Raw genomic sequence first — 18,728 nt, forward strand, 5'->3', positions numbered from 1 at the left:
GACGTTGGTATTAGTGTGAAAGTGGAAGCTTTGGAAGCTGACCTGTTTGAGCAAAGAGTACAGACTACAGGACTAAAGCGCCGCTGCATCGCTCTCGTAAAGCAAAGGCTACACTCTAAGCAGGTAGTCAAACGGCATTGTGGGTCGGATTTAGGAAACTGAGAAATTTGAACTAAAACAAAAGTCAGCTTTATTACATAACAGATCTTGGACACCATTGAAGATCACATGTTAATTATAAAGATTAGCATGTTGGTTGTTCAGGGTGGATTTTTCCTTTGATAAGTTTGATATGTTGGAAGACTGGTGGAAGGTCATAGTTTATTATCCTTTACTGCAGCTCAGAACAGCCGAGAAAAAGAATTTCCTGCGTAAAGGTGACGGAAGATCTAGAGTCGGTCAAATTAAAGACAACATCCAGAAAATCCAACCTGCCTCCAAGATCACGACGTCCACACAGCTTCAGAGACCCTCAACAGCATCTGCTGTCCAGCACAGTGACAAAATCAGATGGACGAACAGTAGCCCTCATATTCAACAGAGCAGCAGCCCAGCTCTGCAGAATCTGCTGTTAGTGAGAAAAGATAAAGCGAAGTGCTCTGACCAGAGATCTGGCCAGGAGAACCTACTGAGGAACATCCATCCTGCACACGAGTGCACGTTTCTAGCTTTGGATCATGATAAACATTCTTCTCAAAAAAATGAAGAACGTCCAAAGCAGCCAAATCAAATAAGAAGTACCACGTCGCAAGATGGATGCATTACGCTTTCTGGTAGAAAAGTTGCTCCTAAGATCCATCTTCCTGAAGAAAGAGTTGGCTTCAAGAAGGTAAACGATCGCATTGTTAGAGTGTGTGATCTGGACGAAGCCAGCACCAAGGCGCTAAGCTTGACTACTGAGATAAAGCAGCTGTTGCTCCATAGCTCTTCTGGTGACAGCACTGCTGCTGAGGATGATCCCAAACCTCCAAACCCTCCTAATCACTTAAGAATAAACTCAGATCAGAATCTGGATCTATCCGACGAGGACTACGCTAGTGACGCTCCGAGTGACGTTAGTCCAAGTGAATGTCCACGAGCTCCACATTTCTTCCATGAACTTTCTAGTTCATCTGGATCTGATGACGGGAGCGACTCTGAGCTACAGCAGCTTTGTTGGTCTGAACCTCACAAACCCTCAAGAACTCCAAAAGAGACCAGCGGTGAGGCTACACCCCCCGGTGCCAGTAACTCGGACCTCCTCGCTAGGATTTTTCCTCAAGTGAAATCTGCAGGAAAAAACAAAACGAACAACGATCTCTGGGAGAAAACTCAGCACTCCATGAATGGTGAGGATTGACATTTTTTCAAAACATTCTTATACCACGGCACGGTTGAATTCTCAATTCTGATTGGTCAGGAGGTGATTCATTTTCGAACACCAGCAGCTCAGACAGTAGTGCGGCTGCAGATCACAGCCATCAACGTGCTTTGTTTATAGTATAACGCACTTGTTCTATCAGCTGTGTAGCGACAGTGACGTTTTCAAACAGAGAGGTTTATCGAGCATTTATGGAAGGAGTCTCCAGCGTCAGCAGTCACTGTAATGTGATGTTGTGTTTCCTGACGGAGGACGTTGAAGTTTTTGTTTAATTATTATTTTTTTAAAATTAACATCAAGGCAGAGAATAAAGTAATAAATAAAGTAGTAAAGGTGAAGGAATGAACAGGAACTTACCTTTTTTTTTCCGGAACATTCCACAACATTAAAAATGTAACCATAAACAGATAAAAAGCACGAAATTTTCTTCTTTAATCAGTTTAAAAATTGTTAGCGTTGACAGTTTGCGGCGTTACGAGTGAAGGTGCTTAGCAGTAGCTCTGCTTCGTAACGCCGCCTTGCCAGTGATTATTTTCCCTATTTACACCACTTTTTCATGTACAGTTGTTATATTCTTTGCATAACAGACAGCACTAGCTATGATCGATGTGAATTAAAATTCACCTATCTGCTTTTCAGGAGGTGATCCTGTGAAGAAAGTACAGGAAAATTCTGGGTCGGATATCAGAGATGGAACGAGCAATGACCTGATGATGGACAAGATGAAAACAGAGCAGGATAAAGCGCTGAATTTCCTCAGGTTGTGTATAATAACTCAGGTTCCTGGTGGGCTTTTCACGAGGAGCCGGTTTCAGGAGACTGGATCAGATTTGAATCCAGGATGTTAGCATGCTGGGTGTCTACAGTTTCATGAGATACTCCATATTATCAAATTATTTACATCCTGGAGTGTGGTAATTCTTGTATTTTTTTCCCTCTCTTTGTAATCACTCGTATTAATTATTACATGTCATTTTTTATTTGTACAGATCTGAAATGGACCGCTTTTCTAATAAGGACAAAGACAGCATACCAAACTGCAGATCTTCAGAGCACACATCTCAGGATGTCACACGGCACCTTAATGAGGCGGAGGTAGGTAAAACCAGGATCTGTTCATTCCTTAGTAATAGTGAGCGTGATTTCTTCAAGATCCTGAATGTTTCCTTTAACCCAGATCCATAAAGGTCATTGTGTCACAGTGTTCGAAAGTGCGTATACACAGCCGCGTAGATAGCCGATCGGACCGATTCTCATGCATGTGGAGAGCTATGTTTACACTAAACATTATACTTACGGTGGGGTGTTTGAGGTTGACACTAATCTGAACCAAGAGATTAATCAAGAGCACTGAATATCTGGTTCAGGCGTGTTGGAAAGTAGTAAGAGCAAAAACGTGAACCATCATGGTTTCCAATCACAGCTTTGATACACAGTTCATTCTTCCATTCATCTTCAGTAAACGCTTTATCCCGGTCAGGGTGGCGGTGGATCCGGAGTCATCCTGGATGAATACATCCTGGATGAGATGAGAATACATCCAGGGCACCATGCACACACACAGCTAGCGGTAGGTTAGAGTCCACCTACTGGCAGGTTTTTGCGAGAAAACAGGCGAACCCAGAAACAAATCATGTGCGAAAACTCTGTACAGAGAGTAACACAAGCTAGGGATCGAACCACAGAACTCTGTAGCCGTCAGCAACATGACGAATCGGTGGTTAAGGCTTTGGGCTACTGATGGGAAGGTCATGATTTCAAATCCCAGTATCTCCAAACTGCCATGGATGGGAGTTCTTGAGCAGCAGCCTTAACCCTCAACTGCTCCGCTGTAGTCTGTCAACCAAAAGAGTCAAATTTAAAACGCTACCAGACGCTATTAATTTCAACTGAGCTGCCAAACATCATCAAAAGTTCACGAAAAGTCCATGTTTTTCCAATGAGTGCAGCCAATCAATCAGGCGAAGACTTTGCTAAGCTTTATGAAGGCTCTTGAGGCGCTATAACCCAAGATATGGAGGGAACGTTTGTAAGGGTTTAGCTAACATCACTAAATAAATTTTAAAAAAACACTTCGAGGTGTGCTGGTATAGAAAAATAGTCAACGACGTGATTTAGCATAGTTACTGTTACCACTACAAAGTTAATTGCATGTTATTCCTCATATTGCACAGCAATTTGTCAATACTAAAAAAATTTTATCGTTTGTTAAACAATTACACATCCTACTTTTTAACCATTTGCAGCTACATTAAATGTCGTGGAACAGCTATGAACCAAGCTAGTTCCAGTTAGCACGTACTGTATTCTATAGCGGTTGTTCGTTCCGCCGCACAAGTCCTTGTATGTAAACTGTTACTATAGAAACAATAATCTGTTTATATTAATGAGTGCATTAATATCAACCTGTTATTTGCTTGACATCTGACCAATCAGAATGAAGAATGTTCTAGCCTTGTGGTGGTATAATATTTAGTACAGTCTATGTCGGTGCATCTAGAAGATGGCAGCTCAGGCAGTGATCGGTTATTGGTTGTTCCGGGAATGTTAATCCAGAATCATGTCCGGAAATCATTTTCACCTTCAGACATTTCACTTTATAAGACATTTGAATAGGTGTGTATCCTGGTGCCTGTGCTAAACTGTGGTGTGTTTTTTTTTCTTCTTTTTTTATATGTACGAAGGATTTCAGACAGCAAATCCAGTTTCTGAGAGAGCAGCTTAAGAGAAGGGAGTGCGAGTGGTGGCAGGCTCACAGCGAGCTGCAGAGTCGCGTCGATGCCCTGACCAGAGAGAACGAGGCGTTGATGAGTCAGTGTGACGTTCAGGTTAGAACTCAGAGCTCCGGCAGAGCCACACCTCATCCTGATGCTCGAAACCTGGTGAGCAGCCTCACACATTACACACCTGCTAGCACTCTTATACAGAGCGAAACTGGAGCCGGATATGAGTCACTCAGCTGTTTCTTTCTCTTTTGTTTTTGATTGATTTTAGAGTGGTTTTTATTTGGTTTTTAGATTTGAAATCCACATATCTGAACTCCACACAGTGCCTGGAGTCTGAAACAGGAAGTGTGATCTAATATGTCGAAGGGGAAATCTATGTGAAGATTAAATCAGCACTGGAATGGAAAACTTAATTTACAGTTGAGCGAATAAAGTGCGGACAAAATGACAAAGGGAAATTTATTTCTAGCAGGCGTCACATTCGTTCCTTCCATATCACAGAATTTCAGTTAAACGCTACGATGTTGATAATAATCAACAAAAAAAAAAAAAAATGAAAATCATATCAGTTCATGTGTAATTTATGTATACAGTATTCGATTCTTAAGGCGACGATTCGATATTTGACGATACCGTTAAAATACGGTGTTTGATATGATTGATTTCAAAGTATCAGAGTTACAGGCAAATCACCAGCCTACTTACTGGCCTGTTTACACATCAGTTTAAAAATATAAATACGCTTTCTTTTACACGCCGTATCTGTTTTTTTTTTCTTCCTCTTCTCAATAATAATCAACGTATGATCAGTTGTAATAGATAGTAATCGATTAGTGATCATTATGTATTATAATAATAATCAGTAATAATAGAGTTATGATTGTTGCCTCAATTTATTTCAATTTTAATCACTGCCTTTTAACTTCATGCATCAAGCTGTTATACCCCTTCGTATAATTTCTACACACACACACACACACACACACTCTGTGTCTTTATAACAGCTTCTGTCATTCAATGAACAGGTTGTGGATCCTCTCAGTTGTAATATACTTATATAATATACACGTTATTTATGATATAGCCAGTGGTAGCTGGTGATGATATTAGAAAGGAGACTAAAATCTAATAGAAACTAGGGGGAAAAAAATGCTTTTAGACTTTTGTGTAGGACGTTTGGATGGATACCAGAGGCTCTGAGAATAGTAGAATAGTCTAGAGAGCAACAGAAGCGAGGGAAAAGTTACAGGAATGTTCTTGAGTGGTTTGGGGTTGATTTAAACCGTATATTTTTCTACAAATGGACATTGTGTGAAAGGGTTAATGCTCATGAAACATCAGTGCTATTAAAGTGCCACTGGTGTTTCTTATAGAGAGGAACTGTCGAGCATATCGTACAAGCTGTTTACATTTACCAGAATTCATCACTTAGCAACCGTATTCTTCCGTCCAGGCTGGTGGAAGAAGTAGTAACTGGATTTGACCTGATCATCAGGATGTAAACAGCAGTGGGGAAGAAGAAACTTGTGCAATTTCCCTTTTAGCCCCGCGTTTGACGTCTCATCTAGAAACTCATATAGAGTACTGCGCAAAAGTCTTCGGCCTGTGTAAAGAAATGGTCTGAAGAAAAAAAGAACACAAAAAGAGTATGTTAAAAAAAAAAGCTAAGCAAGTGAAATTGTCTTGAATGTATTCAAATTTATGTTGTATTTCTTGTTATAAGGTTACAGTAAACCAAATATCACATGATTAAACCTCTTTCTAGACACTCTAGACAAGCTTTACATTTTCTCATGCAGATAACTTGCTTCTTTCTAGAATTAGATGCTTAAAATTAGCACAATTATCTGCCGAAAGATTATTTCAAGCTGGAAATAGGTTTAGAAATAGGTTCAATAATAATATCTTTGGTTTATGACCATCTTATAATTGGAAATACTAGATAAATCTGACTGTATTTTCACTTGCTAAGATTAAAAAATCGTTTTCTTTGCAATGCAGTACATTTATATTTACATTCATGGCATTTGGCAGACGCCCTTATCTAGAGCGACTTACATTTATCTCTTCTTTTTTTTTTACCCAACTGAGCAGTTGAGGGTTAAGGGCCTTGCTCGAGGGCCCAACAGTCGCCCAATAGTAGCAGCTTGGTAGTGCTGGGATTTGAACTCACGACCTTCTGATCAGTTTTGTTCACTTAAATACAGTTTGATCTGTTACATAATATGGTCTTTACTCACATATGTTTTTTCTGTCAATTTTATTTTCAGCATGTTTTGTGGGGGGACATTTTTAAATCTAAAAATGGCTATTTTATGCTGATGGAATAATGCAAAACATATCAAATAAATGTAATAAAAAAATGCACCAAACAGCCTAGGGCTTTTGCACAGCTCTGTATTTCTCAGGTTCACTACACTCGGGCTTGTTGTTAACTGCTTTTGCGCATTTCCACATAATAGTATGAAATCAGTTGCACATAAAACTATGTGTATATATAGACAACATCAGCGGAGCGATCATGTTTACAAAAATAGGAATTACAGAACGGAACGTTTGCTGCTTTTGAGACGTAAACACATCAGCGACATGTGATACGCATGTGATACGGGCATGTGGAACAACACTGTCGTGCCCTTGAAATTCTACTTCCTCAGCGAGATAAACACTCGGGCCCTGGTTTACTGAGATCTTAAATAAGCAAATGCAGCCCGATGCAAAGCGGAGTTACTGTGATCACTCTGAAGTTGATAGTTGTCCTGTAACCGCATGCCATGAAGTGTTTTATTCTGCTTATACATCTGTGAAACAATCCCTGTTCTCACTTACGTTATGGCAGCTATAAACAGTCTGTCCCTCGCCACCTGTCGTAAGTGAGTCATTAAAACAGTTTCATCACTGACACATGACCGTCATCCGGTTCCATTATGTAATATTCATTATTCACTCATTATACAAATAAATGTTCAGACTCCATTACAAAATGACACTACACAATAAAAACCTCAAAACACAGTGTTCAATCGCACAATGATGTTCTTTGTCCTGTCATAAATATTAAGGTTTTCTTCTATTATTATTTTTTTTTAAATCAGACAAGAACACGCTCTGTTACCAGTTCCCAGGAAACGAACAAACAGAAAATTTCATCCACAAGTAAGTCGGTTTTATTTGATTATTTCCTGTTTACTTCCTGGTTTCTTCATCCCTGCTCCTTCTCCACCCGGACAACACCTTGTGCGTCATGTCTAGCTTGTCACAACCTTTTGTATTGTTGTAATCCTTAACAGTCAACACAATCAACTCTGCCGAGTGCAGTTTTTATTTTTCTTCTGTAAAACACACAGGTTTCAAAAATTTTGACACCCTCACAATTGATATGTAGTGATCTCCCCTGGAGAGAATAACATAAACGAGTTCCTTCCTGTAGTCAATTCTAATAAATTCAGATACACCTTATAGAGGATTCTCAATACTCCTCCATGCGGATCATTTCAAGCTTTTCGCATGCTTAGGTTTGTGCATGTAGATGTCCTCTTCAGTTCAGACCACAGGTTTTAATAGGGTTCAAATCCAGAGACTGAAACGATGATTACCAAACAAGGATTTTGGCTTCTACAATCGTTTCTATTTTGATTTGGATGTGTGTTTGGCTCGTTATCTTGTTTAATGGTAAATCTACAGCCCCTGTGTGAGTGCACACTGCCGTTTCTGTCTGCTGCTTCTCGGATAGAAAAGATATACTGTAGGGTGTGGTCAATGACAGCAACAGTTCCTGGAGACTAACAGCATACAAATAGATGGCTTTATGGATGAAAATTTGCTTGTTTGTTTGTGTGTGTGTGTATATATATATATATATGTGTGTGTGTGAGTGGGTGTGTGTGGGACTTGGGGGGGTGCCATTATTTGTTTGCCATACTTTTCCTTTTTTAGAGGAAAGGTATGTAGTACAGTATTTCCTGCAGTTGCTGTAGTGGAGAATTTCATTCATTATTCATGAAGTTTATTTTATATAATATTTTTTTCCACATGATTTTAAAAGCTAACTATTTTGAAGCCGCGTGTTCCTGGTTTTCTACGAGTCTGCTCGAACGGTGGAAACAGAGACACGCCTGATCAGATTTCAGTTGTGTATGTATGCTTTATATGGCATCTATTTTTTTTTTAAAAGGACGAGGCTCGTCTAATTCAAGGACTTCCACGGCGTCTCAGAGCCCGGATGACAGCGACACAATCCCATACAGTGAGTGTGGAGAAAAGGTACGTCCATCAACCTCACTCTGAACAATTGTGTCTCACTATTTTATGTCTGTTTCTATAGCAACTACTTACACAGAGACTGACTTATTAAAAAAGAAACGTGTTATTTAACAAAGACAAATGTAGAATTGTTGATACGGTGAAAGTTTCCTGTGAGGAGAAATTTACTTAACATTAATCTAAGGAGTCTCCAGTGTCAGTGATTTGTTACAGTCAGTCAGTACATTTAGTTTACATGGACAACTATATTCCGATATGAACCCGATTAAGACAATATCCTGATTAAGAAACTAGCATGTAAACGGTGATTATTGATGACCTTCATCTGATTAAAGTCATACTTGAAGTAAACACAAATCGAATTAAGACATGTGGAGTATTCCTGTTTTAATCGCGTTGTCGATGTGAATTACAGACATGTACACACCTTAATCACACTATTAACGTCGTGTGGAAGTTTTCACCGCATTTCGCGACAGGACACGTACACACACGGCAGCGCTCGACCGTTTGACGGCAAACAAGAGAGCACGGCTGCGTCCCAAACCGCGTGCTTACCTACTATATAGTAGGCGTAATACATGCGATTCTATAAACTATATAGTAGGTAAGTACGCGGTTTGGGACGCAGCCCACGGCTTCAAGCAGTCGTCTATTTGCACGTACGGCATGACAAATAATTAACTGCACTGGAAGCTTTCGTAAAATTAAAAATAAAACATCCAAAACTGTATACGGTCCCATAACGAAGACCGACTGTATGTCGATACGTGAAATTCTGGAGGGACGTCGGACGGCGTGGCGCGGCGACGTAATGACGTGTGCCGTTAATCCGTCTATGTTCTATAACACGTAAAACCTGAACATGAAAGGAGTATTCTAAAAGCGACTCATGTAAACACCTTAATCACAATATTGCCTTATTCAGAATAAGGTCAATAATTACATTACTGCTGTCCATGTAAACGTAAGTTTTCCACTCTGGGAAGAAAAAAATTTTCTGTCTTATTAACATTAAGAGATAACGAAGGGACAACTGTTTATAGCTGCTATAATGTAAGCAATAACAAGAACTTATTAACATATTAACAAACATTCCACGGTGGTAAACTATAAATGGATGTAACTAGAAAAAGCACCATAAAATGGTTGTAACTATTAAACTACTATAAAAAAAAAAATCTACTATGGAAACTGCTGTGGTGTAAGAGGAATAAAACTCTATACTCCATGCTGTTATAGGAAAAATGCCAACTTCATTGCACCACCCTGTCACTGATTATTTTCCTATAATTGTGGTTTATTCCTTATATATAGTGTTTGAAATATCAAGTTGAACTGTGTATAAAGCGTAATGAGTATTTGCTCTGAAGCTTCAGTGTTTTAACTCTTTGCTCAGGGCTCATGCAGGTCCGCGGAGAAACAGAATGGGGTCGAGAGAAGGAATTCAGTGCCGAAAGGATCGCAGAATACATTGAAACCTGGGAAATCTGTATCATCCGAGTCTGATTATGGATCGACAGACATGACCGAGGTTTGGTCTACATCTGATTTTTTACTCTTGATGAGACTGAGACAGCACTTCTTCAGTACAAAGCGCTATAGCGACAGCAACGGCGTTTGTTTACGTACTGGACAGAAATGATACATTTCCTGGCAAAAATACGTAAAGCTTAATCGACTGATGTGCAATAGTATAGCTGATATTATATAGTATAGGGATACTTGTTCAAGTCTCCAACGTTTGTGTTTTGGAAATCACATTTCAAGACACTCGTTTCCACACCTGGAGAAAAAAAAACGATGACCATACGGAAATGCTCTATGAAAAAACATGAATATTCCATTGTGATGTTCGAGACACGAACGTGCTGTAAGTCTTTAGAAATGTACTTACTCTCACGTCGTTTCACGTCTTCCTTTTTAGCAATACCGGACAAGTTTAAAAATGTTTTAAAAGATCCCTCTGCAAAACGTCTTCTGGAGAAGGTGGAACTGTTTAGAATTGTCGCCTTTGTTGGGGATACAAGTTGTACAATCATGCTTAGGAGTATCAAACTGTACCGATCCTTCTGGCTGAGGCGGTACCCTAGAGAACAGGCGAATGCCAACCCCTGTACTTGTGTTCGTGACGGAAAACCAGTGTAGTTCGATATTTGGGTTTCATTTTTGTTCTAGATGAGCGTGTGTGTGAAAATCGAGTATTTCCTTCAGCACCACCACGGTCCAGCCCTTTTATTACAAACGTCCACTTCGAATACCCTTGTCTTATGTCTTGTGGGTTTGTGTCCCTCAGTGTACCATGCAAATAGATAAAAAAAGAAAAACCTAGCAAACTCTTATACGGAAGTATAGTTGTGGACTAGCTAGGCATTTCCTCTTCACACTGGTCACCCCTGGGCTCATCTCGGGGTTGTAACACCCTGAAAAGTACAACTTTGAGACATTTTGTATGTATCTTCTATCTGCGATGATGCGTTGTACCTTTAAAACGTTACTGTAAAAGGTATTTAAGGTAAATATGTATAATCTATACATTTCCAAGCGACAGATACAAGGTCCAGAATATAAAGGTATAACTCCAGTATAAGGAAAAAAGTACATTGCGACATTTTAAATTTTCATATTGATAATTTACAAGTACTGAAACATTTTATTATTATGTCACTGATATGTGTGACATAAGTGACTAAAAAAACGAAGGTTTATTCCTTTCACTAGTAGGAATGCTAGCTCGTTTAGCAGAGGTCGATGGGTCGGGAGATGTGTGTCATGCTGTGCGTCAGGATAGAGGAGAGATTAAAATAACATGTACACTCAATTTCAATGTGGTTTGTATGACTGTGACTCCCAGGAACATTTCAAAATAGTAGTACACAAATCGTGTCCTCATAGTCAGAGAGCTACCTCTGATATTAATTTGTAAAATAACCGAATAAAGCCGAAGACGTGATTGTGAGTTTCTCTCACGACCCCTAGTTTAGAAAGCCCTGTTTTAAAACCTTTAATTAAACAGCGTCCCCAGATAGGTAAGCGTCTCCACGTGCTGTGTTGTATCTATTATGATATTCTCTGCAGTTTAATGGAGTTGTATTTACTATATCAAGATCTGTTCGATTTCAGGATTCACTCAATTCTGAGATGAAGAATTCCAGCACTCAAGGAGCCGGTAACGTTGTAGTTAGAGAGGAAACTCGATATCCAGACGGTAAGGTAAGGAGAACCTTGCCTCATTGTAATGATATTCTACTATTAAATCCAAGTCATTTTTTTCCCCCGCCTGATGATTTGATCCTGCAGGTAGAACAGCTCCTGTCAGATGGGTCACGTGTTATCGTTTTCCGCAACGGAACTAGAAAGGAGATCGGCGCGGATCAGAAATCAACCACGGTCACGTTTTGCAATGGAGATGTCAAGCGCGTTCTGGCTGATGGGACCATGGTATGTACAGAAGGGTATAAGTGAAACTCCGGTGCAGATAATTGTTACTTCCCGCCTCTGATTTGAGTAATCAAGGTCAGCGTGATATTCGTCAGATTCTGAAGGCTTGATTTGATTTGATTTGATTAATTAGACAAAAATGTAGTGAAACACACTCATTTATCAAGGAAAGCACAGTACAAGTTAAAAGCTTGTTTCCACTGTCGTCCTTGATGTAAAGAACAAACTTCACTCCGAGTCACAGGTTACTTTGGCATTGTTTACTAAAACACAAAGCTACAATAAGTTTCCACATTTGCAAAAATTTACAATCACAATTTAACATCCACCCAATACACAACACAAATTCCAATAACCATCTTTTGACTTTCGGACTACTGTAAAACCAACCAAATTTGAAATACTTTTAATATCCAGAGGCCACTCATTCCACACTTGAGCCCCTGAGTGTTTGAGAGATCTACGACACGTTGTGTAGTATTATAAAAATGTCTCTCACTTACCCTAGAGAAATATATATTAAAATATATAGGCGCTCTTTTATTTTTAGTTTAAAATATGCTACTCGGCTTTCTACAGGTAACCAGACGAGATGTCTAAAATGGGATACATCAACATGCGTAAAACTATTAAGACCTAAAACCAACCTATTTTACCAATGTATTTTGAGATTTCGGTAACTTATCCAACCGTACACGAGACAGATCAGACATCCACGAAATGCGTGCGTGAAACAAACATGAGGACATTGCACTAAACATCATGCGAGTCATTCTGAATGTACTCCCCGTGCTGCGGGGGTTTCCTCCGGGTACTCCGGTTTCCTCCCCCAGTCCAAAGACATGCATGGTAGGCTGATTGGCGTGTCCAAAGTGTCCGTAGTGTATGAATGGGTGTGTGAGTGTGTATGTGATTGTGCCCTGTCCAGGGTGTACCCCGCCTTGTGCCCAATGCTCCCTGGGATTGGCTCCAGGTTTCCCCCGCGACCCTGAAGAAGGAGTAAGCGGTAGAAGATGGATGGATGGATGTATATATTAAATGTATGGAATACTTTCCATACCTGTTACACTAGCACCACATAAATCATCGTCAAGGACATATCCAAGATAATTAAGAGTAGTTCTGCTTGATATTACACAACCCCCTAGCGTCATGCACTCGAATGCTGCTCTTGTCTTGTCTGTGAATCAGAATGAAAAGTTGTTTACGCCACCCCCCCCCCCCCACCCCCCACCCCCACACAGATTTGTGAAATGCCACCAAAGTGCTGCCTAAGCACATGTTGAATTGAGAAATGCCTAAACAAGCCCACATGTCTACAGACTGACACCCTGGAGTGCTTTTCAGATTTCGTTTTGCTCTGTCATTTATATCACACTTTAAGCGCGAATGTTTTTTAATGTCGCGTTCAGCGCCACTGATCTCCCTGTAATCGATTTTGGAAGTGCTGAAATAAACATTGTAACGGAGGTTCCTCATTATAAACACGTCCCTTTACATTACACTGGCCTTGAATGTTTCCCTGAACGCTCAGGCTGATGATTCAGTGTGTTTGTGCTCGCAGGTGTACTATTATTGTGATACCCAGACGACTCACTCCACTTACCCGTCTGGCTTGGAGGTTCTGCAGTTCCCAAATAAGCAAAGAGGTTGAGCAAATAACACTCTAACACGTTTCTGGTTTTCTAATAGGCTGCTTTTATGACAGCGTCTTAAAAAGGTCTGGTGTTTCTGCAGAGAAGCGCCATCCTGATGGTACGCGAGAAATCCTTTTCCCCGATGGTACCGTCAAGACCTTGTACCCTGACGGCCGACAGCAAAGCTTCTTCCCTGATGGAACTGTTGTCAAGTTATCAAAGTAAGACGTCATATAGGGGTGTGTATGGGACTAATCCCATTCCCATTCCCACCCCGATTCCATTTTATAATCCCATTCCTGTCGCCTCCCAAAGGGTTTCTGATCACACCCACTCCTACAGGAACTCCTGACAAGTCCCATGAAAGATTTCGACCAATCCCTCAGAACGTTTGACCAAATCCCAACCGTCGTCTGATTTATTTATTTTTTTTTGACCAATCCCGCCCACTCCCACAAACCTATTTTTAAGCCAGATTTTATTGTCTAAACCAACACACTGTTTTTTTCTACTAACTTATTTGACTCTGTGGTGTAAAGTGAAGCACACTGACTTCTTTTTATTTTTTTTATTATTTCTTTACTGTCTACAGAAATGGAGAGAAAACAGTAGAGTTCACAAACGGCCAACGTGAGATCCACACGTCGCAGTACAAGCAGAGGATTTACCCTGATGGAACTGTTAAAACCGTCTATTTAAATGGAAGGCAAGAGACTAAATACTCATCAGGCAGGATTCGCATTAAGAACAATGAAGACGTTAGTATGATGGACAGAAAGTGAAAGATGTGTCGATGGGAAACCCATTGCTGTGTTTTATACAGGAAGGTTGATATGTACAGTCGTCTTCATAAATATTGGCACCCTTCAAGAGCAAAATATACTATTTAAAAAACAACAACAACAACACAATTACAAGTACTATCATTTCATCATAATATTTTCTCTTGAAAACATCTGTGGCAGAAAAATCCACGCCGCTAAAGGATTAAACGCAAACAAATTGTCATCCTTTGAAGTCAAATTTCAAAATGCACTCTGGAAATACACGCTCGTTTACACCGAGGGGCAACTAAAGTAGGTGATCCATTTACTGGTTTGTTTTTAGGAGGAAACCGGAGAACCCGGAGGAAACCCACACAGACAAGAGCCGTGAGGCGTCCAGACTACCTTCTTCATGACAATAAAAATAACAATAGAGTAAAACTACACGGCATCCCTGAATGTTTGAGCTCAGAATATCACTCCTTGCATGATTTTCACATTATTTATTCATTTTTGCTTATTTTAATGCAGGGTGATAATAATTCTGGTCAAAGACGAGGAAATATGCCAGAAGGATTTGTTTAATTGACATTTAAAAAATGTTTATTTTATTTATTTAACATTTAATGTTAGAATTGAACCATTCTTCTGAATGACAGTTTTTATTCTCCATGAATTATTATTATTATTATTATTATTTGTCCCTGTGAATGCCTTCATTAGTCCATAAGGCAATAATATAAGAATGGAATGATATCAGGTCATATTTATGCTCATTATTAACAACCTGTGGTCACAAAAAAGATACATCACATCTCATACGCATCAGATTGTTATTAGAGAACAATAAGTGCTCAGATGTTGTTTTTGGGTGGATCACGAACCCTGAACACAGCGATCTGTCCTGTGTTTTAACTCTGTGTAAATAAATTTCACATCGTAGTCATGATGAGACTCATGTTGCACCACGCGGCTTATTATTCATGGGAGTGTGACCCGGACGTCTGACTGATTCAGTATTCAGCCAAGGACTTGTGACCTTCTTGGCCTTACAGTATTTTCAGCACAGAGATATGAGGTATGAGATGTGAATCATAATCTTGAGTAAAATATTTTCTTCTAAAGGTTGGACATAGTCATAATAAAGAGGCGAATTCATTTTTGATAGCAGCGCCACCGTCTTAGTTCCTCCACGTCTCTCAGTGGACATGAGAGGACGTTGAGAGAGACTTATGAGCTGTTTCATGAGCGCATGCACCTCGTGCACTATCGTCCTTACATCGAGTGTGTCCTACAAGGCTTTCTGTATGACCCTGAAATGAAATTTCAGTATGAAATCCCGAACGCGATGAGCTGGTAGAGACCTGTCATGCGTTCTCTGCTCCCATGAGAACATTGGGGGCTTTTGTGAGTATTTATGGATGTGAATAGTAGGTCATGTAGGTAGAAGATGGCTTGGAAGTGAGGCGAGTTCCTAGTCGTCTGACTCGGACCAATGACGTGGCACTTCTTTGGATATGAATTGGAACGTGATGTCTTCTCAAGACTTAAACCATTGGACTGATGTTTATATTCATAAACAGATTTTGGAACGAGAAGTACCCGTGCAATTTTTGGCACTAAGCACATGGTGTGCAAGCAGCATTTTCTTCGCCTCAGCCTGTCAATCTTCCTGTAGTTCATCGAGTCAATGACGTCATTTATCAGACCTTTTTTTTTTTTGACCTTTATATCAACAGGACAGTCCAAAGAACGTGCCGGATTGTAATTGACCTCTAAAAGCCAAGGCTTGAAGTTGGAATCGATGAGGATATCAAATCCAAACAGCTCCACACAGCTGATTTTTTTGCCAGAGCTGAACTTCACTGATGTCTTGGCTGTGAAGGAAGCTGCGGAATTTACTCATGGCCCACTTACACCCCTGACCTACGCACTCTTTATCCGTGCTGTAGAATAAACCCAATTTGTTGATTTGTGAGGTGAGAGAACAGGTTGTCTAGAGATGCCAGGTCGTATTTATCAGTCGTGAAATATGCTACGGGGCGCACGGTGGCTTAGTGGTTATCACGTTTGCCTCCCACCTCCAAGGTTGGGGGTTTGTTTCCCACTGTGGCCCTGTGTGTGCGGAGTGTGCATGTTCTCCCCGTGCTGCGGGGGTTTCCTCCGGGTACTCCGGTTTCCTCCCCCAGTCCAAACACATGCATGGTAGGCTGATTGGCGTGTCCAAAGTGTCCGTAGTGTATGAATGGGTGTGTGAGTGTGTATGTGATTGTGCCCTGTGATGGACTGGCACCCTGTCCAGGGTGTACCCCGCCTTGTGCCCCATGCTCCCTGGGATAGGCTCCAGGTTTCCCCGTGACCCTGAAAAGGATAAGCGGTATAGAAGATGGATGGAAACACGCTACGCCGTCCTGGTGCATGTAGATCGTAAGAGGACGGAAACTCTTCACACACACGTAGATGCGCAGATCAGAAACGGGTTGCTTATATATTTCTGTACAATCACTGGTGAGGCATAAGTCAAGTGTATGATATTCTCAGAGATAAATATACCCCTCCCTCGAGAGAGATCCACCGGCTTACAGATCCAGTCCACGCGCTTTCCTCTGTTTTTTTCGTACTCCTCCAGAAACCTGGTGTAATCGTTTGGCAGGATGAAGGCCAGGGGACTGAAGTCATAAAGCGCAGGGCCGTACCTGCCTCTCATTCTTCTCAGATTCTGTGCCAGGCAATCCTCGCGTGAGATAATCGCTGTTTTAGGGTGATGATTCAGCCTCTGAAAGTACAACACATTCTCATAGCCTGAGCTGCGGAAAGCCGAGCTGCGCCAGTACAGATTCCAGTCTCCTTCCTCCTGCTCCTGAGGGTCGAACTCCTCCCGGCAGCACCTCATGCACCACGTCTGGAGCGTTCTCGTGGAGCCGGAACACAAGGCGGGTATTAACACATGGCCTTGAAGACATGGAGAGAACCACACAGCTTTCAACAAAGCAAGGAAATGGAGTATTCCTAAAGGAGAGAAAACAAAAACATAATGAAACGTACAACTGAACATTACCGTAAATACAAAATCGTAAAACTGCAATATTTGTTTTTGTGAAAGAAGACGCTACTGACAAATCCCTTTGACAAATACCCCCACCCACCAACTCAGGATTTATTGGCGTAATACATCATGAGTCCACACACAATCCTCTGCAATAACTTGTTTTTCTGAAGTCCAACAGCATTAAATATAATTATAAATGAATATAAAAGTATGATGTGTCATGTAATAAATAAAAATGGTTAGTGTTGGCAAGTTTCCACCCTATCAGTGATTATTTTCCTGTAACAACATGCCCCCGAGGGTTTTATTCCTTACTCATTCTTACAGGTTAGGTTACCAGGAAGTAAAGAAAGTCAATTATACACCATTTCATATCTTTTCTTACATATATACAGGTAGGTTTCTAGCAGAGTTTTTGCAGATTTTCTAGGATGTGGTATTCTCTCATAGTCAGCTGCTGAATCAGGTTCATAATCATGGTTAATGTTTGTGATTTGTGAATTTTTATTGATTTTTTTCAGTAAAGAAATACTTAATATATTTAAAAACGCTGATGTTGACAAAACGTGATCTCAGGAGATATGTTACATTGTGTCTATTTATTTATTTATTTGTTTGTTTTTGAAATTTTCATTCATTTAAATGTTTGGAGGTCTGCTATTCCAAATGAAAATGATATTTAATGTTTTTCCATAGCGTATTTTCATGTCTGATTAAACCAACATGAAACCAACGAGGGTTTTTTTTTTTTTTTTTAACAATTAACTGTTAAATATCTCAATAAAAAAAAAAACAAATGGGGGGGGGGGATATAAATAAGTCCTTATAGCAATATTTATTTGAGCTCGGATACTTTATTCCCTGTGTTCTGTTTAGCAGTATGTAGTATCTCACCTTGTGAAGAAAGCCGTGTTGGTTCCCTCCGAGTTTTTGTTTATCTGAGTGCTGTATTGTTTCTATACAGTTTAGACCGGAAGTGTGAGGTGGTTGAGGACAAGGTTGCTATTGAAGGTTCGGGGGTGGAGGGGGATGTCACGTGGGTGTTTTATTTTGTTTTCAATTAAGGTAAGAATTTAAGGTAAACCCCCTACAGTACAGAATTATATTAAATATTCAGGTTATATATATTCTATTCAATTCAAATATAATTTTACTAGCCAATTTTTTAAATCAATTCTCCATTTCTATTATTCTATTTTGTCCAGTAGGTGGCGCTGTTCTGAAACTGCTCAGGTAGAATCTGGGCATGATGGATATCATGCACGAAAGTGTTCAAGAGTTATAAGCCAAAAAAGCTATTTTTGCTACCTCTTGACCAGTAGGGGGCAGTGTGCAGAAACGCTGCAGGTAATCTCTGCAAAAAAAATATATTATTTTCATATTTTAATGTTGATTGGCAACAACAACAGAAATTTTAAATTACAGTGTGTCATGTTCTACCTGTGTTTTACTTTCATTTTCATGAACTTTTAGATTGCTTCTCATTGT

The 18,728-nt window shown here is 40.1% G+C and overlaps 2 protein-coding genes across 7 annotated transcripts in view; one reads left to right on the forward strand and one right to left on the reverse strand.

Moving 5' to 3' along the window:
- The window catches only part of si:ch211-140l13.3 (centromere protein J), a 34,617-nt gene extending 19,115 nt beyond the window's left edge, over positions 1-15,502 (forward strand). For 5 of the 6 annotated variants that reach the window (XM_053675871.1, XM_053675873.1, XM_053675875.1 and 2 more), the window contains 12 exons: positions 341-1,328; positions 2,000-2,120; positions 2,350-2,455; positions 4,045-4,242; positions 7,182-7,242; positions 8,261-8,349; positions 9,749-9,883; positions 11,473-11,562; positions 11,650-11,790; positions 13,355-13,439; positions 13,528-13,648; positions 14,020-15,502. In XM_053675871.1, coding sequence (XP_053531846.1) covers positions 341-1,328; positions 2,000-2,120; positions 2,350-2,455; positions 4,045-4,242; positions 7,182-7,242; positions 8,261-8,349; positions 9,749-9,883; positions 11,473-11,562; positions 11,650-11,790; positions 13,355-13,439; positions 13,528-13,648; positions 14,020-14,209 — 2,325 coding nt within the window. In that variant the 3' untranslated portion in view covers positions 14,210-15,502. The remainder of the gene's footprint in view (positions 1-340; positions 1,329-1,999; positions 2,121-2,349; positions 2,456-4,044; positions 4,243-7,181; positions 7,243-8,260; positions 8,350-9,748; positions 9,884-11,472; positions 11,563-11,649; positions 11,791-13,354; positions 13,440-13,527; positions 13,649-14,019) is intronic. The other variant, XM_053675872.1, reaches the window with a different exon arrangement.
- Positions 15,503-15,907: 405 nt separating this feature from the next.
- On the reverse strand, positions 15,908-17,946 carry ttll2 (tubulin tyrosine ligase-like family, member 2). Its single transcript, XM_053675876.1, is given in 3 exon segments — positions 15,908-16,664; positions 16,667-17,073; positions 17,075-17,946. Coding segments are annotated over 3 exon segments (906 nt in total). The 5' UTR covers positions 17,155-17,946; the 3' UTR covers positions 15,908-16,245.
- Between the last annotated feature and the right edge of the window lie 782 nt (positions 17,947-18,728).

Source organism: Ictalurus punctatus, chromosome 25 (genome assembly GCF_001660625.3).
Source record: "Ictalurus punctatus breed USDA103 chromosome 25, Coco_2.0, whole genome shotgun sequence".
NCBI classification, from domain to species: Eukaryota; Metazoa; Chordata; class Actinopteri; order Siluriformes; family Ictaluridae; genus Ictalurus; species Ictalurus punctatus.